General features: G+C 37.1%; 1 protein-coding gene across 5 annotated transcripts in view; it reads right to left on the minus strand.

The window, feature by feature from the left end:
• ANKRD12 (ankyrin repeat domain 12) overlaps positions 1-26388 on the minus strand; it is a 129580-nt gene that overhangs the window by 3093 nt on the left and 100099 nt on the right. For all 5 annotated transcript variants that reach the window (XM_046024166.1, XM_046024168.1, XM_046024165.1 and 2 more), the window contains 4 exons: positions 15733-20441; positions 7479-7577; positions 3269-3412; positions 40-135 (listed from right to left, as the gene is read on the minus strand). In XM_046024166.1, coding sequence (XP_045880122.1) covers positions 40-135; positions 3269-3412; positions 7479-7577; positions 15733-20441 — 5048 coding nt within the window. The remainder of the gene's footprint in view (positions 1-39; positions 136-3268; positions 3413-7478; positions 7578-15732; positions 20442-26388) is intronic.

Consider the following 26388-nt stretch of genomic DNA (forward strand, 5'->3'; position numbering starts at 1 on the left):
GGAAGCATCCATTTAAACTGAACTTTTAAATATACATACCTTTAATTTGTCAAATTTATCATCCACATCTTGTAACCAAGACATGAATTGTCTTGCATTAAAGCGATCCCTCACAGAAGTTTTACTGTCATCAGACTGAAAGAGAACATCAAAAGTAGTTGAATACTATACAGTTTACTAACCAACTTTAAAACCTATATGCCATTTTATCTTTTTATGGTATGATGGAATGATGGAAAGAAAGATGGAAACTTTTTTTTTTTTTAAAGATTTTATTCATTTGACAGAGAGAAATCACAAGAGAGGCAGGCAGAGAGAGAGGAAGGGAAGCAGGCTCTCCGCTGGGCAGAGAGCCCGATGCGGGACTCGATCCCAGGACCCTGAGATCATGACCTGAGCCGAAGGCAGCGGCTTAACCCACTGAGCCACCCAGGCGCCCCAAGATGGAAACATTTTGAAAAAAAGATAAAAATAAAATTTTTTTATGCCTAGAACATTCTTATTAAAGTAAAATTGATTTCATTTCTCATTTTAATTTTAATGTTTATGTTTACCCTATATAGGGAGAAAAAGTGTTAAGGTAGGCTACAGGACTTCAAGGCCAACATTTTTTCCAGGACCAGTATTTTGGAGTGATCATAAAGAAATTCTGTATCAATTCTTAAGAATACCACTTTTGGAATTAAGACGGCTGTATTCAAATGCCAGCTTTGTGTCTTATTATGTAATCTTGAACTAATTATATACTTTCTCAATTTTCTACTCCATAAAGAGGGCTGAATACCTCTTTTAATCTTGTTTTGAGAATTAGGTCTCTGAAGTCATCCGAATGCTTGGGCATATAGGCAGCACTCATTCCAATAAACATCTGCTGTAATTACCACTATTACTATTACCACCGGTGCTATCCAAAGGACATCAGGCATCATGTAGATGCTCCCGGTTTAAGCTGTTATCACTTCTTCCTTGGTCCTCCCTAAGAAGTATTTAAGATTTTATTATTGAATCTTTTTAATATTACAAGCTTAATTTGAAAAGGAAGAGGTCTGATGAGAAAGTAGGCTAATGGATGATATAAGCCCTTAGCTAGGAAAGGTAGATTTATTCTCCTTTCCCTTAATTCCTCAGCAGCTATTCTCATAGGAGCCCGCTACTCATTCAGAGACCATCTACTCTAAAGCCAGAGTAGAAGGATGGGTAAGAGTTCCATAGTTTTCCTCAAGAGAAGGATTAAGTTCTTCTATCCTTTAATTATTAGGCCGATCGTGGCCTAACCTTTTAGTCTCTGATTTGGGGAGCCTTCTAAGGGTTTACTGAGAAAACTCACTTATTTTTGATGTTCTCCTATAACCTATCTGGGGCAACAGATTCTTATTTATCAGAAATGTCATCCTGTTGTGGTCCAATGGCTTTCCATCTCAATTTCCAGTTCTGCTATGGATTGCTTTTTATTTTTACATGCCTTTTGTCATTTGAGTGAGTTTTGGAAGGAAGACAAAATAAAAAGGTATGTTTACTCAACCACTGTGAACCAGAAATCTTCAAGAGACTTTCCTTGTAGCTTGATTTATATTGTTCTAAAGTTGATTTCATTACTAACTGCACAAAACTTTAAAAGATCTCAAGATATTTCATTGTCTAGTCCAGCCTTTAGTAACATAGTTAAACTGTTCATTTCCATTATTAAAAACCATTCATTCTTCCCTTTAAATTCTTTAAAGCTGAGAATTATGTAAATTACCTCAATGGCCTTTTCCAGTGTATATTTCCTTAGAATCAAATAATTCTTTCTTAAGATCCAATTATTTTATTAATTATTTTAGAGAGAATGCATGCAAATGGTAGGGGGAGGGGTAAAGGGAGAGGGAGAATGAGAATCTTAAGCAAGCTCCATGCCTGGTGTGGAGCCCTACGCAGGGCTCGATTTCATGGCCCTGAGAGATCATGACCTGAGCCGAAATCAAGAGTCAGATCCTCAAAAGACTGTGAGCCACCTGGGCTCCCCGCTTCTCCCACAATTGTTATTCTTAATAGCCTTTTCAAGTATCTCTGAATACTTTCATTTGGATAAAACAGTCGGTGACTTAAAGTTTGAAATCCACTGTTCTAGTTTTTTTTTTTTTTTTAAAAGATTTTATTCATTTATTTGACAGACAGAGATCACAGGTAGGCAGAGAAGCAGGCAGAGAGAGAGAGGGAGGAACAGTCTCCCTGCTGAGCAGAGAGCCCGATGCGGGGCTCGATCCCAGAAATCTGAGATCATGACCTGAGCCGAAGGCAGAGGCTCAACCCACTGAGCCACCCAGGTGCCCCCACTGTTCTAGTTTAATCTTTTAAAAAAATTTCATGAGTTTTAATGCCCAATTTATTTTAATGATATAGTTAATTTATAATTAACTTTTATTTTTTTAAAAATAATTTTTAAATTTTAAATTAACATATAATGTATTATTTGCCCCAGGGTACAGGTCTGTGAATCGCCCAGGTTTACACACTTCATAGCACTCACCATAGCACATACCCTCTCCAGGGTCCATAATCTTTTTTTTTTCTTACAGAGGAGAAAAATAAAGCCCAGAGAGAACTAAGTAATTTTCTCTGTAATATACCCTACATCCTTTGTGTTTCTATTCTGTCTGAGTTAAAACAGCATTTCTTAATACTTTTGTGTGATAATCCTTCACTGTCCATGCCTACTCTTTATTTTAATCATTATATTCGCTCTATGACCAATGAATTTCATTCTCATTTGTGAGGCACAAGATATTCTGACAACTGATATGTCTGGCTCTGAATTTGTATAATTTCTATGTGGCAGTAAACTCTATTCAAGACATAGCTACAGTTTTTTGCCACAACTATATTTATTTATTCCAGAAATATCCAAGACCAAAATAAGACCTGGCCCTATTTTAGCACCATCACAATCTAGAGGTTCAATCTGCCTGTAGTGTCTTCCAGCTTACAGTTGCTTTTCAGTTGCCTGAAGGTACAAACATCCACCTTAGAAACAAATTACAAATTATGTAAAAGGGCACTATCCTAAACACATATTGGTTTTGTAAATATCAGCTTTTATAATATAAGCCTGATGTTTAGAGGATTTTAGAAAAAAGATCAAGTGATCTAGTGTACTTTATTTTGCAAGAACTGTTTTTCTCTTTTGAGTTTTACTGATTGCTGGATTCAAGTTTCTTCTGTGGGAACAGATTACAAAAGCACCCAAGCTGTATTTAGGAACATTTTAACTGTATCAGTGGCACTTTACCTGAGCGTCCAGCGGCACACTGTACACTTCTGCGTCCAGTAACACAGTGCATGCGCTAAATGGCAGTGTTTGATTTGCCAATGTTCTTGCAGCTCTGTAATGAACTCGTAGAACTTCCTGTTCATTGGATACAATGAGTTTTTCCTAGTTGAACCAAGAATAAAAACAAAACAAAACACCGTAATTCTTCAATCACCTGTTTTTTCAAATAAAATTACTTAAAATGTACTAAAGAACCTGAATTTCAGAGAAGTTTTTTTTTCTTAAGGATTTTCTTTATTTATTAGGGAGAGAATGAGAATGTGCAGAAGCAGGGGAGGAGCAGAGGAAGAGGGACAAGCGGACTCCCTGCCAAGCAGGGACCCTGACGTGGAGCTCAATCCCAGGACCCCAATATCATGACCTAAGCCAAAGGCAGATGCTTAACTGACTGAGCCACTCAGGGTGCCCCTCAGACAAGTTTTTTCTTCACAGAAAGCTTGAGAGATTTGAGAAGTTGAATTGTTCTAAAAGTATAAATAAATGTTTCCAAAAGCGGCAGGCTTTTAAAAAAAATTATCTTTGCAAGTGTACCATGGTGGCTTTCAGTATATTCATCAAAATGTTCAACCATCACCATTAATTTCAGAACATTTTTATCACCCCAAAAAGAAACTCCGTATCTATCACTAGTCTGCCCCATAAACCTCCTCCTCCCCTGGCAACCACTACTCTACTTTTTGTTTCTATGGATTTACCTACTCTGGACATTTTCTTACGAATGGATCCATGGAACATGTGGTATTCTGTAACTGGCTTCTTTCATGTCACATGTTTTCCAAGTTCATCTGTGTTGCAGCATGCAATAGTACTTCATCCATTTTTATGGCTTGAATAATATTCCACTATATAAATACACCGTATTTTCTTTGTTCATTCATCAGCTGATGGTCTTTTGGGTTGTTCCTAGCTTTGTGCTATCATGAGTAAGGCTACTATAAACATTCACACTCAAGTTTTTGCTTGGATGCAAACTTCCTTTTCTCTTAGGTAAATAACTAGGAGTGGAGGTACTAGGTCATATCGTAGTTCTATGTTTAACCTGGTGAGAAACTGACCTGGTGAGAAACTGCCAAGTCATTAACAGCAGTTGTAGCATTTTACATTTCCATCAGCAATGTATGAGGGTTCCAATTTTTTCACAATCTTGCCAACACTTGTTATTATCTTTTATTATAGCCTTTCTAATGGATGTGAAGTGCTGTGCCATTGTGGTGGTAGCTTGTTTTACAATGAAAATGAACATTTTCATAGAAACAAACACTGTACCTTGATGCTGATTTTAAACCTCTGACAATCACAGCACAATCCTGTCTTAAAAACTGGGGTGCAATACTTCCAGTTATGTAATATGCAAACTCACCCTATCATAAAGTTAATGAAGTCATCAGGCAATCCTCTGCATTTATCAAACTGGGAATCCTGGGGTATAGCTACAATCCCAACCCATGGTGATACTGGTTGCAGACTTGTGCCATCTGGCGGTAACTGTCCTCTTCGGTTTAAACATCGGTGGGGGCAACCCTGGTACCTGTGGCTGGTTAGAACTTCAAGGATTCCTGAGTCCAGGAATCCTTCCATTGTAAGATGTCCATCATTTTGTTGGTTCTGTCTGGCAGACTGGGCTGATAAAATATTAAAGATGTGGCTGGTATTCTTCTCACCCCATTCCTTATTCTCTCTTGACTTGACAAGAACTTTATTCTTCCCCTACAGGAGGACGGAGGCCTCACTATATCCAAATATGTATGACTATAGAGTTTTACTGTATTTATAATTTAGTGAAAACACAAAGAAACACAGCCCTATTTAATCTTTTTTAAATTTTATGTGACAAATGATACTCAAAAAAGAAGAGGTAAGTCTAACACTTACGACTCATTAAGTACAAGTTTAAGGTGGGACTTTAAGTGATAAAATATCCAAAAAGTTGATGAGATGCTAAGAAAAAAATAACTAGAGGGGCGCCTGGGTGGCTCAGTGGGTTAAAGCCTCTGCCTTCGGCTCAGGTCATGATCCCAGGGTCCTGGGATCGAGCCCCGCGTTGGGCTCTCTGCTCTGCGGGGAGCCTGTTTCCTCCTCTCTCTCTGCCTGCCTCTCTGCCTACTTGTGATCTCTGTCTGTCAAATAAATAAATAAAATCTTTAAAAAAAAAAAAGAAAAAAATAACTAGAAGAAAAGTTTTCCTAAAAGATTGCCATAGTTGTATAGAGATTAAGAGCAATAACCAAAAATGAAGTCAGACCCTAAAAAAACTAAAAGAGATACACTGCTTAAATGACAGCCTAAATATTTCACTTTAGGTCATCATTCCTTTTTGTTTTGTTTGTTTTTGGGTCATCATTCTTAATGTTATGTCTTTGCACTTCTAGAGCATTACTTCTTAAACAATGTCTTCTGAGAATGGGTTACGCATGCCACAAAGTACTCCCCCACTTAGTTCTTGGAAAGGCAGAGTGGGGCATGACATAGTTCGAGAAACTGGGCCAGGAACTCTGGGCTGTAAGATGTGTTTGTTCATTCAGTGCACATTCAAGTATCATCATCACTTTCAAAGGGAAAAATGACCCTAGAACAGAGGTTCTTGACTTGGGGTCCTAACATTCCCAAGAAGCCCATAGATAGACTGGGGAAAGGGTCATCTGTGAACCTGGATGTAAAAAATTCTTTATTTTTTACTAACCTCCATCTGGCATTTCTTTCAATTATGAATATAGGCCACAAACCACAGAAATATCAAAAGTATCTGCAACTTTGCCATCCATAGAAATCACAAATATTTTCAATTCGTATTATAACTGTTACAGATATTGCCCCCAAATGGTATCACTGTTTGCTGTCACACTGGTGAGGCATTTTATTTTTTAATTTTTTTTAAGATTTTATTTATTTATTTGACAGAGAGAGATCACAAGTAGGCAGAGAGGCAGGCAGAGAGAGCGAGAGGGAAGCAGGCTCCCTGCCGAGCAGAGAGCCCGATGTGGGACTCGATCCCAGGACCCTGAGATCATGACCTGAGCCGAGGGCAGCGGCTTAAACCACTGAGCCACCCAGGCGCCCCTGGTGAGGCATTTTAAATTGTCTATTGGTCAATATATGAAAGCATGTGAGTAATTTTTACTATCTGCTAAAGTCTTGAAAATTGCACAGTTCAAATAAGAATTCTTAACTACCTATAAGGCAGCATGGCTTTTGTAACATGGATAGATGAACAGATGAAAATATGTTACCAGGTGGCTTCAAACATGCTTGATGGTTGAAACAGTTATTGATGTGTATAATGTGACTTAACTTCTTATTGAGAACAAAGTATTCATTGACATAGGTCATGCACAATGTTGTAAGTTCTGTATCAGTGCTTCTTTCTTTTATTTATTGTTCTCTCTGCAATGCTATAAATTTATTAATTTAAAACACAATTTTGAGAAAAGGTTTTATATTTACCAGATTGTTACATGGGTCTCATGGCACAGAAAAGTGAAAAACCTCTGCCCTAGGAAATCAGTTATGTATGATCAAAGAAACTGCATACTTTTGTTTGTAAAAGTATATATATACCTCTATAAAAAGGAACATAGTTCATACCAAGTTTCAGAAGTCCCTGGACCTCCCAAAAGATTAAGAAGTTGCGAAATTTTTGTCAATCCAAGTGAAATGAATTTTATGATTTCTATAAATACAGGTTTTCTCATGTCATCCCATGCCAAGATTAACCACTAGAAACTAGAATACAAAAGCAGAAATCTAAACACCAATAAGAACAGCTTTTCTAAGTACTCTGCACTGAAGCAGCTGGTACCAAGCAACAATTCAAAAACTTGGAAATCCAACTATCTAACTAGGAATTCACCACTTTAGTTCCACAAATTCAGAAAATGATAACAAGAAATTATTAAGAGATTTTTATACATCAAAAATACACTCAACACGAACTGTAACATAAGGACAGCTACTCTAAAACAGGCTTAAAAATTCCCTAACTACACAGGTACAAGATAACAAAATCAAACCATTTCCCAAAATGGTTCTAAATAAGGAAAATCCCCTAAGGCAGTTACATGTGTGTGTATGTATATAAAATATATACATATACACATAAAATATAATGTAGGTCATTATGATCTATTGTTAAAATACAATAATTTTTTGCATAAATTTAAACACTTCTTACCCTTTCAATACTGTGTTGCAAACGTAGTTTCATTCTTACAACTTCTTGTTGGCGAAAAAGCTCTTTAAGTGGATCTGACAGTGAAGGTGGTGGTGTAATCTAATTTTTAAAAACATACATTAGTTAAAAATACAACAATGAGCTATTCCTAATTTTTAACAAAGTTTTATTTATTTAAGTAATGTCTACACACAATATGGGGCTCAAAATACAACCTCGAGATCAAGAGTCAGATCTCTTCTGACTAAGCCAGCTGGCGAACAGGCTATCCTTATAAAATTAAACCTCTTACTGGATCAGTTAATAAAAACATAAATTATGATGTTCTCTGAATTAGATAATACAGTAACAATTATACAATCGATTATCCTCAACTTCAACAATCTGAAGCACAGAACATACCGATAAACTTAGATGTTTTAATTCTGAGGCCACAGCAAATTTCAAAGAGCAAATTAAAAAGCCCAAGGACTAAGGAAATTCCTTATTACAGAGATACATTTTAGAGCATCAGTAAGTGACAGCTCATAAATAGGGAGGGAGGGTTCACAAAAGCAGAGGAAAAAAAAAACAAGCAAACAGTCCAGTCCTAAAGCTTAGAGCAGTCTGAGTCTTAGTCTAGTAAACATGAAGTCAAAGATGTAGACAGGATACAAATCAAAAAGTGGTGAGTTTTACATTTACTAAGTTAAGTCTTTTATAAAAAGATGGAATTATCCTCTAATAGATCTGTAGTTTTCAAACTTCTTTATTACAGGTGATAACCCATTTTGCTTTCCATACACCAAAAATCTTATGGTTGGTTCATCTCCAAATCGATTATTACAGTGGACTGCATTCTGGTATATGCTGGAGGTTAAGGAAGCAGACACCATCTATGCATTGTTACACAGTTAATATACATACATCTGTGATCCCCTAATATTCTCCCTCTGTCCCTTGGAATATCTATATTCCTTCCTCCACCCCCAACTAGCTTCTAACTACTGTCAGCATTTGGGGAAAAGTAAAGTATCTCAGTATGTTCAGGCACCATAGAATAACTTAGTTGACTTTTATGATTCTTCAGAAGGTGGGACAAGCAGATTCTATGTATGTCTTGATGTGGGGCTAAAGGAATTACACACCATATATGAAAAGCTCTAGTCAAAGAATCAAACCTGGATCTGATTGGGACTCTATACTTATAATCAGTAAACAGTTTACAGGAATTATGGGGGAGTGAAAAAAATGTTAAATAACATCATATGAATTCACTCAGTTGAATCAATGCGGAAATTCTACAGGACAAGTAACTTACTGGGGCAGATTATTTTTCAGGCCTCTAACTACAGTAATAAAATTGTTCGATTTCTGTGCCTTATAAACATCTTTAAGTTTAGTAAGAGTAACAGTGAAGTTTAATGATACTATCTTGAAGTTTTCCAAAATCAAAAAGGCTTCCTTTATGCAGCCCAGAGGAAACGTATCTACTCCTTTGAGCCTGGGCTATCAGAGAAAACTTCTTGGAGAGGGTAATGCCTGAGGCTACCTGTTAAAGGAAGAGCCAGAATCACAAGGTGAGAGAAATGAGTTGTGGAGGAAAAAAGAAGGGAAAGAAGAGAGGGAGGTAATTCCCAGAAGAGAGGGCAGTGTGATCAAGTGCACAAAACAAAGAGATAGAATGGTGTCTGGAAAATTACAAGTTGTTCTGGAGACATCAACTCTGAGGGAAAGAATGGTAGGGCATGAAGATGTGGAGATCAGTAGGGGCAAAGTAATAAAGGTTGCAGTCTAATTCTGTAAACCAGCTTTTCTTTCCTTCTTTTTTTTTTTTTTTTTAAGACTAGCTTAATTTTACTTTAGAGATTTTATTTATTTAACAGAGAAAGGGAGAGCAAGCGAGCGGGAGGGGGTGTACAAGCAGGGGCCGTGGCAGGCAGAGGGAGAAACAGGCTCCCTGCTGAGCAAGGAGCCCAATGCGGGGCTGGATCCCAGGACCCTGGGATTATGACCTGAGCTGAAGGCAGATGCTTACCCAACTGAGCCACCCAGGCACACTTAGACTAGTTTTCTTTTTTTTTTTTTTTAATTTGACAGAGAAAGATCGTAAGTAGGCAGAGAGGCAGGCAGAGAGTGAGAGGGAAGCAGGCTCCCTGCCGAGCAGAGAGCCCGATGTGGGACTCGATCCCAGGACCCTGAGATCATGACCTGAGCCGAAGGCAGCGGCTTAAACCACTGAGCCACCCAGGCGCCCTTAGACTAGTTTTCTTAAAGTGTGTTCCACAGAACACTGGGCCCATAAACATGACTTGCAGGAAATGGTTCCAAGAATGAGTAAGTTTGGGAAAACTGTACATATACGCTTGCTTAGGTATCTAATTAACAAATTAAACTTATTTGTTCTGAGAAGTTCTGCAGTGACAAACCTATTATCTTTACATTAACGGTGTTCCATTTCCCAAACATATCTGACCATGAGCCCTCCCCACCTTGTCCCACCATCATCCCCATGTGTTTAATTACACACTGTGGAACAGATATTATGCATAACGCATTAAGATAAATTTTGTATGCAGTGGGAAACCACTGAAAGATCTTACAGTTCACTGCTGTGTCTGCAGAATAGATATTAGGAGGATAAGACTAAAGGCAAGAAAGGAAGCAAATCACTGTGACCCTGGTATGAGGAGGAGGGAATGGAAGGGAAGTGGTCTAAAAATATGGTGACTAAGGATAAAAGAGAGGGCACAGCAGCAGAGGACTTGAGTCCTTCAGCATGAGGACGAAATGGGTGGTAAGAGATAATCCAGGAGGAGAGAGGGGGCAGGAGAAAAGAGAAATAGGGTTTTGGGTTAAATTCAGGCCTAATATGTTAAGTTTGTGGAGCTCATGGACAATCAAGTGGAGCTATGTCTACTTAGCAAAAAAGAAAGCTAAGAGAGGTTTGGGCAGAATACATAATTTGGAAATCTTCAATATCCATGTACAGAGAATAGTAAAACCACTAAAAAAATATATTATATATGGAGACTTTCTGAGGAAACCTCCCCTTTTTTGTTTCCCCCATCTATCTTTACGTAAATCATGTTTGGAGCATTTGTCTTTTAGGATCTCTTAGTCACAGGAGTCTCCAGAATATAAACTCTCCTGACAGATTCCCTTGGATGGGTCTTCCTTCCTGTCATCCACTCTTAAAATCCCCTTGTAGGGATCTGTGTGCTGGTACTCATAACCACAGTAGATACCAGGATGTGACAAGTCTTTTTCTTTTATCCTCCCCCAGTTCATTAGTCTTTTGGGAACCTGACCTACAGTTTTATTTTTCTTCCTTTGACTTTCTCTGGAAAAACAGCAGCATTCTGTCTAAATTATGAGAAAAATATTTGCTAGAATGACAAACATTTAAGCTGACTTTGGAGATGTTTCAGTACATTTCTAACAGGTTCTATAAATAGATCACACAAATGTGGAGAGATCAATTCAATAAAATGACAGCTGACAGAGGAAACAAATAGAAAAAATCATATTGGAACCTATTAAAAATAACGTAGTATAAAAGTGATTTTTGTTATTCTGGCTTTTCATTACTCTTTAGAAAGAAAGTATTGAACAAATGAGTTTCAGTCCAGTAAGCTCAAAAGCAGAGCCTTTTATGAACAAAAGGTGGGGGGTTGCATATTAACTCTAATAAATACGAATCTTAAGGTTATTTTGAGTGGGATAAAATAATGATAAACTCTTAAAGCTATAAAATGTTTTAACATTTTTAATGGGTTATAGCCTGTACTATTTCAACTGCTTTGAGGTAGGGTTCGTATTATGGTTTTATGGATGTGAAAATTAAGAATCAGAGGAGGAATTATTTAAGATCAAACAGCTGGTTTGAGTAAAATCCAGACAAACTTATGTATACTACCTGGAAACTACTGCTCTTTTTACTATACTGTGCTGTGTGTTTCTTTGATAATTCTCATTAAAAACAAACAAAAGGGGCACCTGAGTGGCTCAGTTGGTTAAGCAGCTGCCTTTAGCTCAGGTCATGATCCCAGGGTCCTGGAATCGAGTCCCACATTGGGCTCCCTGCTCAGCGGAGAGTCTGCTTCTCCCTCTTCCTCTGCCTGCCGCTCTGCCTACTTGTGTTCTCTACCTCTCTGTCAAATAAATAAAATCTTTGAAACAAACAAAAAACCCTTTACTACACTAAGAAAAAATTCTCAACTCTAGTTACAGCCCTTTCTGAAACCATACTTGATATAACTAAATTCTGATTTAATCATAGCTGTATCTCCAGAATTGCTGCAAGGGGATTAAACTTGTATTATGTCACCTTTGAAGGAATAAGAAAAGGTAATCATAAACACAAGCACACAGAACATATATACAAATATGTATGTCATACTATATATCTCTTAACAGGCAAGTGCTAAAAAGGCAAGCTAATATGGTTTATTAGAATTGTTTTTAGTGTGGGGCTCCTGGGTGGCTGAGTGCATTAAGGCCTCTGCCTTCGGCTCAGGTCATGGTCTCAGGGTCCTGGGATCGAGCCCCACATCGGATTCTCTGCTCAGCAGGGAGCCTGCTTCCCTTCCTCTCTCTCTGCCTGCCTCTCTGCCTACTTGTGATCTCTGTCAAATAAATAAGTAAAATCTAAAAAAAAAAAAAAAAAAAAAAAAAAGAATTGTTTTTAGTGAAATAGTTATAAAAGTTTAACTTAAATGGGTTTTTCATAGTTTTACCTGTATTTTTCAAGCCTACAATATAACATACTTCAGTTAAAATTTCTTACCCTTTAAGAAGAAACAAAAGAAACAATAAAACTATTAGCTTTATAATCTTTACGTTATTAACAAATTTTGCTGAAAGAATTTGAAAAAAATGACAAACTTACTTATTTACAACTCTTTTCTTTAAAATCTACTATTATTGCTTACTAGTAGTAGGGTAATGTAAAAATCCGACTTTTTGATCTTCTCTAAACTAGGTTTTGAAAAAAGAACACACACAAAGCCATGATGTGAAACAGTACAGAATAGCCTAGGGAAGCATTATATATGGTAATAGGGTAGTAACTACAGCCAAGCCTAGAGAAGTACGGGAGGGCCTGTAGACGATGATGGAGAGTTTTTCCACAGAAAACTGGGAGTCTATCTAAAAATGTTTAGCCACATAGTCACAGAATCAGATCTGATTATGTATAAGGCACCTGGACAGTAGGAAGGCTAGCTTGACAGAAGAGTTAGAATAGAACCTATGGCAGCTGTTCAGAATGACTGTTTTGCTGGTTTCTGGTATCTAGTTAGCACAATGCTTAGCACATGGTTATGAGTTATTTGATTATGCAGAACTTTGACTATCTGATTATGCAATATTCACATATGTGAATGAATAGTTAATGGAGCTAATGTGGTCCATACACAGCAGTGCTAAGAGACAGAAGAAGGAAGTGAGATGAATGAACATGACTTAGTGACTGATGTGAGGGGAAGACGTGAAGGTTGAATTTTGGGTTCCTAGCCTGGGAAAGTAAGAGTGCAGATAATGACAGTAACTACATCACAGAGGGCAAAAAGAGCACTTTTGAGATAGGATAAATCGGTTTGGTACTGGACCTGATAATTACATGGATATTGTAGGACACTCAGGTGATGTTCAGAAGAAGCTAGAAACAGTTATGGAAATCAATAGTGTACTCACAGCTAAAGATAAATTTGGGACTCATTCTGTAAGAGATAGTGTCCGAGCCCTTCATCAGATTACAGGCAGACATGTGAGCAGTTAACTATGATATCATAGTGAAAGTATGTATGAGGAAGACACAAACAATTCTGCTTTGACAAGATTTTGCACAGAAGTGACAACACAGCTGGAAGAAAGGCAAGGAAGAGAATAGGAAAAAAAGCCTGGCAGGAACAGCATTTCAGGTAGAAGGAACAGACACTGTCTGTCTTTGGTACAGACAGTACCAAAAGTAGCGAACAAGAGATTTCTGTTGAAGTGTGAGTGAAATATGGCTGAATTATTGGGTGAGTTTGGAAGTTGTGAGGAAATGAAGCTGAAGGGGTAGAATGGGATCAGATTATAAAATAAATGGTTACAACAGGACTAGATGTAGATTTTAAGCTGTAGGTAATGGGAAGACAGCTAATCATAGCTAAGATGCTTAAGTAGGGTAATAGTTTTTTATTGGGGTTTTTTTTTTTTTTAAGTTTTATTATTTAAGCAATCTCTAAAACCAATACAGGACTCGAACTCACAACCCTGAGATCAAGAGTCATATGCTCTTCTCTTCTGAGCCAGCCAGAAGCCCCTTTACTATTTTAAAAAGGATATATATTTCACAACAAAAGAGAATGCTCCTGCAGAAAGAGAGTAGGAAAAAAAGAAGTGACAAAGTTGCTGCATGTTCTAAGTGAGAGATGATGACAAGGGACCTAAAACAGGGCAGTGGTGGCAGGTACAGTTAATGGAGACAGTTCTAAGGTAGAATGGATCGAAAATGGTAACTGAGAGGTCAGTACTCTGGTGTCATCATTAATAAAGATTTGCTTCTGAGACAATGAGAGATAAATCATTTCTTTTGGTCTTTGGGAGTCTAAAGTTGGAGTGGATACTTGGCACATGGTTAGACTCCTCCTTCAGGAATGAGGCACTCAACCCCAGCTCCCAGGAGTGCTGGAGGCTTGAAAGCTCTCTGGAGTTCCTCTCAAGAAACTGGCCATGAGAACCCTGAAAGGGAAGACAGTTGGTGTGCCCAAGGTCATGTTCCCTCCTTAGAGGCAGGCTACATGTCAGAAGGGCCACCCCACTCCTGAGTTCCAGCTGAAATGAATGCTGCAACTACATTTCAGTTCGACTTCTTGCTCTGCTGAATTGTGGTTCCTTCACACGGTTATAGGTATTGTTCCTGACAGCACTCACCAATAAGCTTTGCACAGAATCTCAGGGCCTACTTCCTGGGGAACTAAACCTACGACAGCTATCTGCAGATCATATAGGTAATGCTGCCCAAGAGGCATGTACATCTGATTCTAGAGGTCAACAGAGATGACATGGCTAAGGTGAGAATTTTAGGGGACTAAACTGACATGTGGAAGAGTGCTGAAATCACAGGAATAGCCAAAACCACAACAACAAAAAGTTGACTGAAGAATGATTCCTAGGGGGGCGCCTGGGTGGCTCAGTGGGTTGAGCCGCTGCCTTCAGCTCGGGTCATGATCTCAGGTCCTGGGATCGAGTCCCGCATTGGGCTCTCTGCTCAGCGGAGAGCCTGCTTCCCTCTCTCTCTCTCTGCCTGCCTCTCTGTCTACCTGTGATCTCTGTCAAATAAGTAAATAAAATCTTAAAAAAAAAAAAAAAAGAATGATTCCTAAGGAACTCTGATGCTTAAAGGGTGGGTACAGGAGTCATTAAAAGAGAGAGAAAAAGATACGTCATTGAGGCACGGGAACCAGAAGAGAGTACCATCATGAAACAACGGAGGGGCAAGTTTTATGAACAAGATGGTCACAACGTCAAATGTGACAAAGATCAAGTAGAAAGAAAAAGAGGCCAACAAATGTGGCACCACAAGCTCACTGGTGATCTGTGCATATGGTTTAAGGGATGGAAAGGCAGTGATAAAGAGAAACATCAGGTATAGACTACTCTTCAAGAGTGCGGTGGTAAAAGAAAGAGACAAGGAGATCTTGACAAACTGGCACAGTCACAGGGTAAGTTTTTTCCTCCCAGGATGAAGAAGAACCAAGTATGTTCAGAGTGGGTGGATAAAGGCCAACTGAGAGAGAATATTAAGAATACACCAGCAGGAAGAGGCTCAACAGAGGAAAGTTCCAGAGAAGACTGTTCCAGAAGCACGTGTAAATGAGTTACCTTTCAGAGAAATAAAAGTGTACCTCTTTTGGGATGAAGGAAAAGTAGGTAAGGAAAAAGAAAAAATACTGTAGACCAGTGCTGATCGATAAGGTGGCCGCTAGCCACACATGGCTATTGAACGCATTTACTTTGAACCGAGATGTACTATACGTACACCAGATTTCCAATACTTAGTACAAAAAAATAAAAATAAAAAGGAATATAACATGTCTCATTCATAAACAACTTCTCTACACTGATATATTTTGAAGTAGTTATTTTGAATATACTGGGTTAAATGTTAAAATTCATTTTACTTTTTACTTTTTAAAATGTGGCTACTAGAAAAATTAAAACTACGTAAATGACTTGCATCATACTTCTACTGGACAGCAGATGCGTATCAAGTGATGTTACTTACTGTGGGAATGCAAATCTTGCTTAAGGGATTTCCATCCAGGAGATAGGATCCATTAAATGTCACGTACTCATCATAATACTGAGGTGCTTGAGGAATAACACTACACAACAGTTTGCGCTTTTCTTCAATTTTTTTCCGTATGTGCAAGTATTCGAAATATGGATTCGCTCTCTCTGAACTGTATGGCTGAATCTCATCTAGTTTCAGAGAGTCTACAATGGCTGCCAAAGACTGCTGAGTTTTCTCTTTTGCTTGCAGTAAAGAGGGACTCACTTGCACAGGCTGTGGTACACGTGACACTTTCCTTTTCCGTGGGTGGTGAATCTGAGGGTCATCTTCTTCAGTCAACCTTATTCTTCCTCTAGGAGATGAAGACTCACTGTCTTTTTCTGAGAATAGTGTACAGCTAGCAAGAATCTGTTTGCTTTGATTTGCCACTGTATTTGCTTTGTTTCTAGTCATCCTTTGAGGGATGTGATTTTCAGTTTTATCGTCGTCAGCATTTTCTTCTAATTCTACTTTACCTATTTGACCATATTTATGCATCTCTGGTTGAACTGGTTGTTGTAAATGGTTTTCCAGACTTGATAAAGTGCTTTGTTGTGATTCTTCATCCTCCATGGAAAGCAAACACTTTTCACCTTCAGGGCAATGTTTTGGATTATCTTGTTCATTTAGGTTTCCTTTTGGCATCCCTGTACTCATTTCACATAAATCAGAATCACATTTATCATTCAGGTGAGTTAAGACCAAACTCTCCAGTTTGTTTTCTTTATCATGTGAAATAACCTGAATATCCGAAGTGCTACTTTCAACCTCATGGCCACTGGAAGACTTATACATTAGCTTGCTAAATGTGTAATGTGTATTTAGCTGGGATGAGGCATCACTTCCACTAAAGTCTTTTTCTGATGGTAATACAGACAAAGTATTAACCTTTTCAAAATTCGGTGATGCTTCTTGAACAGTGCTTTCAGAGTACACTGGGACAAAGGCATCTGTCTTTTGAACATCTGTTAGGACAAAAGTATTTTCCATTTCTTTTGTAGATTCGTTATCAGTATCTAAAACAGAATTCATAATTTGAACTGCATTTTTCTGTTGTGCAATACCCGGCTCTTGATTGGCAACATATGATACAGACATATGTTTAGAAACAGATTCAGCATCTGAAAGTGATTGGGTGTGGAAAGAGCAAGGTTGCTGTGAAGGCAGAAAGGATGCTGGGTCCTGGGCACAAGAGTTTCCTGGTAGTTCAGTCTGGTGCAGGGATAAAAAATCCGTGTTCTGTTCTTTCAGTATTTTGTTTTCAGAATTACAAAAACCCTGAACAGAAGAATCTTGATCAGGTGCACTAGAATTTGGGCAGATCAAGTCACTGGTGCTTAATGACTCCAGTCTGTCATTAGGTACCTCCCATGATTTACTTTGGATCACACCAACCTGATTACATTGCTCTAAATGCATAGGACTGTCCATTAAAGTGCCCACTGGAGCAGTACTCTTGATAACATTTGTATCAGCTGAAATGTATTTGCTGCTTACAGATCTGGTTGGAGAGGCAGCAAAACTGGAATGAATGTTAGACACACTTTCAGGCACATTTGAGGGCACCTCAGATTTGGGAGAAAGACAAGTATCTCTTGGCACAGCTAAGCCACCTTGACTGCTTTCTTCTGATATTGTTTGGAATTGTTTTGTATGTTCACAAATGACAGATGGCATACTACATCTTCGAACTTCTACAGTTGGTCTCCCCTCATTTATAACTAGTTTAACATCTTCTACAGAAGATGATCGGAGATGGGATGTTGGAAGTCGGCTTGTATATGGTGGTTTAATCCGCTCTGGAAGTTCAGCCAAACTATCTAATTCCCTTTCATGAAGGGCAGGAGATTTGGCAACTGGTAAAAAAGGTGACTGGGAAAAGGACATTTGGGAATCTGAGCCCTCTAACATAAAGTCAGAGTCATATTCAACTGGAGGCCTGGGGGTTGTCACTGTGGTATGGCAGGAATCTTCTGAGCTAGCAACAGAAATCATGGATACAGATCTGGAGCTGAGACCTGGCTTTTCACTTTCTGATCTAGGAGATCTGTTTAAGCTACTATCTGAAACAAAAGATGACTTCCCTAAATTTGTTGTATTTTTGGCATCAACAGATTGTGATCTGTTACTTACAACATCTTTAGGCTGTTTCTCCTTGGTATAAGCATCAGTCAGCTCTGAACTCTTTGACCTAGTAAGTTCTTTATTTTTGGACTCAGCTAGCAAATGCTTCATTTTTTCTTTATCTTTCACTTTAAGTTCTAAACAATTCCGATTTCTCAACCGCTCCTTTTCTTTTTGCTTAATTTTTTCCTTATGTTTTTTGTGCCACTGCTCTATTTCTAGGTCTTTAAGGCTTAGCATTCTTTCAAAACTTGTCTGCATTAAATCATCATTCACTAACCTCTTTTCTTTAGGTCGAGTATCTTTTGATGCTGGTGATGACTTAAGTTTAGGCTTATCTGCTTCAGATTTTACTTTGAGTAAACTATTTAGTTGAATTTTATCCTTATGCTTGTCTCGTTCTTTGTATCTGTCTATGTCTTTATCTTTTTTATCTTTTTCTTTTCCATCCGGCGTTTTCAAAGGTTCATCTTTTGTTTTTTCTTTAAGGGATAAAGTTTTCTCATGTTGCGCTTTACTACTGTCTGCTATACTTGACTTCTTCTCTTCCTGGAAGTGTTTGGAATTAGTTATATTTACACTTTCTTTATCTCTAGATTTTTCCTTTTTATCTACCTCCCTGTCTTTTTCTTTATTTTTGCTCTTTTCTGATTTAGTATAGTCACTATTGTCTGCTTGTTTGGTTTTTTTTTCTATCAAGTACTTTTCTTTGTTTTCTGCTAAATGCCTCTCTTTTTCAGGTTTTTCTTTGTCATGTTTTCTGTCCATCTTTTCTCTACTTTTCTCTCTATCATCAGTTTTTTTCACAGTGGTGATATTTTTTATCTTCTCTCCTTCTTTGTGGCACCGCTCAGTGTGATGTGAATACAACCTGTCTTTTTCTTTTATTCTGTCAACACAGTCACCAAGATCTAACTTGTCTTTCTCTGACTTATGCTCATGTTTTGTCTTCTTTTCTTTTTCAGAATTTTTTCTTTCAGTCTTCTCAACATCTTTTTCTTTAGTCTGAAACCGCCTCTCAGATTTTTCCTTATTTTCTTTTATATGCTTTTCTTGTTTTTCCATCTCTATTTCCTTTTCCATTGAGTGTAACCCTGTAGATTCTTCACTGGCATTTGTTCCTAAAGAACCGCATTCTGTTTCTTTATCTATGGGTATGTTCTCTCTTTCTTCTTTTAGATCTTTTGTTTTTTCTTCCCTGAAAGATTTCTCACTTTCTTTTTTAATCTTCTCTCGTTCTTCCTTAAAATTCCTCTCTTTTGAAACATGTTTTTCCTTGGTTGATTTATCTTCTTTTATGTTTTTTTCCAATTTTGATTTTTTTTCTGTTAGGGACTCATGCTCCATATTTAAAAACAGATCTTCAGTCTCATCACTTTTAAAAAAGTTTTCTTTCCAAAATTCTCTATCAAATTCTATACTCCGCTGCAACTCTTTAGCACTATCTCTATTTTTGTACTTTTCCTTTTCACCTTCAATTTCTTTTTTATGCTTTTCTTTTTCCCTCTCTTTATGTTTCAATTTATGCTTTTTTAATGTTTTACCCTCTTTATCCATTTTTTTCAGTGTGCAATCTGAATTTTCAAATGTTGGACTATGATCTTCATCCTTTACTTTGGCGTTTGACTTTTCACCAAATTCTAAGTGAAAATCTTTCTGATGTTTATTTTTTTCCTTATGCTTACAAGATTTTACACTTGAACTTTCTGGCAAGAATTCAGATTCTGTATTATCATACCGAACAAGATCAGGCTGTAAAGACATTTCAGAACTTCCTGGTGATAAACATGTTTTAGTATGTTCTTGTTTTAGTGGTGTTGACTGCTTTTCACTTAGTCCACAAGAATGTTTAGGAGATTTACCTGTGGAGATATGAAATAAATGTAACGAAGTATCATCTTTTGGGCTAAAAGATTTTCTAAAATTCCCCTCCTCTCTGGTCTTTTCTGAGCAATCTAGTGCAGTATTAACTGTCAAGTTTGTTACTCTGGTATTTTCTTTCCCCTCTTTTTCTTGCTTTAGCTCTTGGTTCTCTTTATTTTTGTTCTGGTTCTTTAATTTTCTTTTAACTTTGCCTTTCTGTTTGTGTTCATTTGAAACTCCATATTCCTTTTTGGTTTGTGTATCAGAATTTGACGTTTCAGGGACAGAACATGGAGCAGAAACCTTTTTATTCTGAAGAATTTCTTCATCTGAACTTTCAGAACTTGAATACAAAACTCTTGATGGCTTTTGTTTTTTACTTTTAAATGATTTAGGATAGAAAGCTTTCTCCTGTTTGGTAAATAAACTATTCTTTTCTACTTCAGCTTCATTCTCTTTTCGTATCTCTTTCCTAAGAATATGTCTGTCATCAATCATTTTATTTATTTCTTCATCATCATCATCTTTGAACTCATATTCATCAAGAGCAGATGGAAGAGGTGCTTTACTGGGAATTATCTGTTTACTTTCACAGATGAGAGAGTCTTTCTCTGTTTCAGAGTCAATATTTTCATCAACACTGGAAGGATTTACAGACTGAGCCTCTTCAGAATCTAGAATAAAAAGAGAAAATCTGTTGTTGGTTAAGAGACAATAGCCAGAAAAACAAAGCTGAGAGGAAAAATATAGCATATAAAGTAACTTTCAATTCAGAAAGAAAATTTCAGAATTACAATGAAAAAAATGCTTAATAAAACATGTAAGAACATGTAAGAACTGCTGTAGTATTACAGAAAACTTTTATAAAGAATCTGCCTCATAATGAGATCTCTTGACACTTCTAAAAGCACATAGTAAAATTAATTCAGAATTCATATATCAAAGATACAGGATATAAAAATGCATTAACAGAAAGCAGAAAATCCAGGACTAGATTCAGGGGAAACACTGGTTATATAAAATTTTACATATACGTACTTTTTTTCCCCCTGGAATGTTGAAATAAGATTCTCTGATGCAAAAAGGATTAAGAACCACTAACATAAAGAGATTAAGTAAATGTCACATATTATCTTATATTTTCAGAATTTTTATGAATTAAATCAGCAGGGAATAATTCTCACAAAGTATAGTAACTTATATAAAGGCGATGGTTTTGCCTACACAAGACACATGACTGTCTGGTTAAAAAAATAAAGACATGTATCTCCCAATTATATAATCAAGATTATAACAGATAAATTCAGTACATATGTAATCTGAAAAAAGCTACTATGTTCCTTAATTTTCGTATCTATAATTCAGACTTGACACTAATAAACACTCTAGTACAATGGAGGGAAATAATGGGCTCAATTTCTACACATTCTTAAGTACATGAAAATTAACTTTAACTGCATGAAAGTTCAATTGCATTCAAGTTGTATACATGTAGCCAAAATATGCCAGATTCTATTTCACTATATCATTTTTTTTTTAAAAGATCTTATTTTAAGTAATCTCTACACCCCATGTGGGGTGCAAACTTACAACTCCTAGAGTCACATGCTTCAATGACTGAACCAGCCAGGTGCCCCTTATATCATTTTTAAGAAAAAGATTTTTTCTTCTTCCTAGGTGGACATCTTTTCTTAGTTGAAATGTATGTTGTATACATTGGGCCTCAATCTGAAAAGAAAACCCAGGCTTCTAACTAAAGGTAAAGAAAACAGGTCTCTGACCAAGGAGGAAATACCAAACTCACTATAAAAATGATAAATTTGCTAAGTATTTATTAAAGATTTTTATTAAAATTATAAATTTAATACATCAAGCTTCCTCTAAACTGATCTAGACCCGAAATATTCTTCTCACATAAAAATTCAAATTCCAGAAGCATTTTGGGGCATCTGTAAGGTACTGGGCACTGTATAGGAGCTCTGAAGAGGTCACAATCTTATTTTAAGAGAAGAGTAATATTCTAACGAGTGGTATGGTCATACTGACACATGGTATTCCATTTCTGTAATTAAAACTGCTTGTATAGAAGTTGCTCCCCATCCCCACCATCAATATTGAAATGTACAGTATTAAATTACAGAACTTTATGTTGCAAAAAGGGAGCAGTGTTTATTTTGGTCCCTGATTAAGTGACTACAAGAATACGTACTTATACAATGGGTGTTATTTGCTATTGTTAATGCTTTATTTGTAATTGCTCTTGAGAACTTATCTCTATGTGTAGTTTTCAAGGATTTAATTCTTTAGGATTTATGTATAATTATTCTATTTATATTGTCTCTCATTAGGTGATTACTTTTATTGGAAATTAGGAATGATTTTTTTCCTTTGTATATGCCACAATACCTCAGTTCTACACTAAGAATCAGACTTCAATAAATATTCTGTTTCATCAGGCACATAGTATTAGGTGTGAGGGGGTGACAAGATGTAAAGACAGCCCTGCCCCTTTAACAGTTATATAACCTGATAATAGCTAAAAAGGCAATAGATACTAGGTCGAAAGGGTACCCCTAGAAAGCAGTCTGCTTGGGAGAACTAGAGAAGGAAAGCAGGATTCTCAAACAAGTGGCACTTAAGTTGAGGCACAAAAGATGTATAGGGATTTCAGGGCATGGAAATTACTGTGACATAAGCAGATATAATTACAGCATATATACTATTTTACATATGGCTTTTTTCCATTGAACAGATCACATTATCTTTTGAAATTAAATCTTCATTACTATTTCTACAGACTGCATATTACATTTAATTAATCTGTAATCATTTAAACTGATCCTTTTACTGTTTACAGTTTACTGTTGTTTCCAATTATTTGATATTATGGATATTTAATAATGCAGAAAAATTTTTTGTATGGTACCTGAAAATAGCAATATTACCAATTTGTGTATGAAAAAGGACACAAGCGGGGCGCCTGGGTGGCTCAGTGGGTTAAAGCCTCTGCCTTCGGCTCAGGTCATGATCCCAGGGTCCTGGGATCGAGCCCCACATCTGGCTCTCTGCTCCTCAGAGATCCTGCTTCCTCCTCTCTCTGTCTGCCTCCCTGCCTACCTGTGATCGATCTGTCTCTCTGTCAAATAAATAAGTAAAAAAAAAAAAAAAAAAAAAAAAAGTTAAAAAAAAAAAAGGAAACAAGAAATGCATCAAAGAGTTATCTGTACTAGAACTTTTGCTGGAAGAATTATGGGTGATTTTTACTTATTCAAACTTTTTTTTTTTTTAAGATTTTATTTATTTATTTGATGGACAGAGAGATCGCAAGTAGACAGAGCAGCAGGCAGAGGCAGAGGGAGAAGCAGGCTCCCTGCTGAGCAGAGAGCCCTGTGCGGGCCTGATTCCAGGACCCTGGGATCATGACCTGAGCTGAAGGCAGAGGTTTAACCAACTGAGCCTCCCAGGCACCCCAAACGTTTCCCTGTTTTCCAAATTCCTAGCATAACAGATATATTATTATCAGAAAAAAAAATTTTTTTTAAAGTTCACTAATAGAGTGTATGCCTCAGTGATTCAGTCAGTTAAGTGTCCAGCTCTCGATCTCAGCTCAGGTCTTGATCTCAGGGTCATGAGCTGTGCTGAGCCCTGTGTTGGGCTCCTTGCTGGGTGCAGAGCCTATTTTATATATATATATACATATATATATATATATAGTTATATATATAGTTAACTAATAGGTATAAATAACACATCACTATTTTTTTAATTACTGGTGTGGCTTGTTTTGCCATGTGTTTGTATTTCCTCCTGTGTAATGTCACTTTATAATTTCTTCGGTCTATTTTCCTTTGGTCTTTTGTCTATGCATATTAATACATTATTTAATACATTAAATACATTACTTAAATCATACCACACATACCAATCTCGTTTTGCTTATTATATCGTAGTGCTCACCTTGAATATATACATTCAAGATTAAATGCAAATTCTTTAAGGGAATTATACATATATGTGTACCCTAAGAGATGTAAGGTTTGTCATCTGTGTTCCTGATTCATCAGTTGAAGGTAATTAAGCAATGCTTTCCAATCCAGATATACTTTTTCCCCTACGGTTCTTTTTCAAAGACTTCATTTTTTAAAAAAGATTTTATTTATTTACTTGATAGAGAACACAAGTAGGCAGAGAGGCAGACGGGGGCGGGGTGGGGGGAGGGAAAGCAGGCTCCCTGCTGAGCAGAGAGCCTGACGTGGAGCTCAATCACAGGACCTGGGATCATCACCTGAGCCAAGGGCAGAGGCTTTAACCCACTGAGCCACCCAGGTGCCCTTCAAAGACTGCATTTTTAAAAGGAACAATACCAAAAATGTAGGTTTTAAAGTCAGAAAGTTAGGTTGACACTAAGTAGTGTCCATGATGAGAGTGTGGCATTACTACAGTGAAGGACTGTAACCTGGCTATGGTCACTGAGTTGCATGTGCCCACTGGGCTCGCTCCACTGCAGGGTGGTCCTCCGCAGCTGGTGGCAATAACCCTGCACTGCTCCCATGAAGCTGCGAAGTGTGATCTCAGCAAAGGCAGTACACCTCCATGATATCATTTCACTTGCAGACCAGGCTGAAAAATCTCTTTTCTTCCCTAAGTGACCCCTAAACCTTTTGATTTAACAGGAACATAGGGCTGGTCTTGCAATTACAGTGTGGAAGTCACTTTCAAAAAAAAAAAAAAAAAGTAGGTTTTGCCTTTTTTAGGAGATGATCACTTACAGTGAGAAAATCACCTAGACTCTCCAAATCCTCAAATTCTTGTAGTCGAATGACACGGCTATCATTATACTGTTATTTTCCATTTTGTTCCAATCTTTTAGTCTTTAATTATCGACTTAATCAGTAAATTTGAATTTGTATTTAAAACATATATCAAATTATTTCTGACAAAAAGTTCCTTTGTTAATGTTTGGGGCACCTGGGTGGTTCAGCTAGTTAGGTGTCTGACTCTTGATTTCAGCTTAGGTCATGATCCATTGGGGTTATGAGATTGAGCCCTACAATAGGCTCTGTGCTGAGCATGAAGCCTACTTAAGATTCTCTCCCTCCTTCTCTCTCTGCCCTTCCCCGGAGCTCATTCACATTCACTTGTTCACTATTTGAGAGAGAGAGGCAACCATTTGAGAGAGAGGCCCTGGGGTAGGGCCAGTAGGAGTGGGAGAAACAGAGTCCCTGATGAGAAGGCAGCAGAACACGGGGCTCAATCCCAGGACGGCATCATGATCTTTGCTCTCTAAATTTAAAAAAAAGTAATGTTTATCATCTCAAACAATTTTATTTGGGAAACTAGTAAGGAAAATGAGAAATACAAAGGTTAAGCAATCATTCAAGCATTTAATTTTTCATTAAAGACGTTTTCTTCTCCATAAAAAAATGCTAAATAATTTAAGAAAGGTTAATTGGTTAAAAACACTTAAATACATTTGAAATTTGCCCTTGTACTTCTCAAGGCATGTTTAGGTATTTGCAACAAACACTAGTGACACTTACAGAATAGTTAAATGTTATCTGAGGGCAATTATTATCCTTAGGCTTGACTTTTTCCCTTCTGAGGCTACCACACATTTCCATCTTTTCTTGTATGGTATCCAAAAAAGGGGCAGCAAAACCAGCACATGTGACCAATGCAGAGAGATGATAATATATAAATTCCTCTTTCAAAATCTCTCCAAAACCACCAATGTGCATTTGACAAACCAATTACATCACAAGTCTAGTAAGAAATTCAGTAGAGTCTGGACTTCGAAAATGTCTGTTTTAGGAAACATATGTTTCCTAAATGTTTTAGGAAACATATAATTATTATATTAAAACATATATATTAAAATATATATTACTATATATTAAAAATATATACTACTATCTATTAAAACATATATACTACTATCTATTAAAACATATATAACATATATATTAAAACATATAAATGTTTTAGGAAACATGTTTCCTAAATGTTTTACACATTACACATTTATGAGAAACATATGTTCTCAGAGTGGATGATAATGATGATACAAAACTAAACACACCATGACCCTAAAATTTGAACTAATAGTGAAGTTCAGGTTTCTACTTTTCCTTAGAGCTTCAGATGCCTAACTTGGACATTCTTGGGCTCCTTCCAACCATCCTAACTCAAAATTGAGGATGTTTAACTCCTTACTTTCTCTTCCGAAGCTTTCCTTTAGCTGCTTAAAGCCACTATTTCCCACTTCTGCAGCATACCTATCAACCCACTTACTCCAACTGAAAACCTCTGAGCCATTTTTAACATTCTCAATTCCTCAACTTCCAAAATTAACTGTTCAGAGTTTCAATCTCTGGACTGTCTCTTAAATCCATCTTCTATTCCCCCTACCACTGTTTCAGCTCAGTTTCTCATCATATTCTGCCTAGATCAGTTATCACCTTAACCACATTGTGGCATTACAGAACATATTATGTCTCTTCTCATCTGAGGGCTCCCTACTCTAGGATAAAATAAAAACTCCACAGATGATGGTATGAGACTTTTGAAAATCTAAAACATCATCTCTCCTACTACCATTTATTCATAACAGCAATTAGTATT

Source organism: Meles meles, chromosome 12 (assembly GCF_922984935.1).
Source record: "Meles meles chromosome 12, mMelMel3.1 paternal haplotype, whole genome shotgun sequence".
NCBI lineage: Eukaryota > Metazoa > Chordata > Mammalia > Carnivora > Mustelidae > Meles > Meles meles.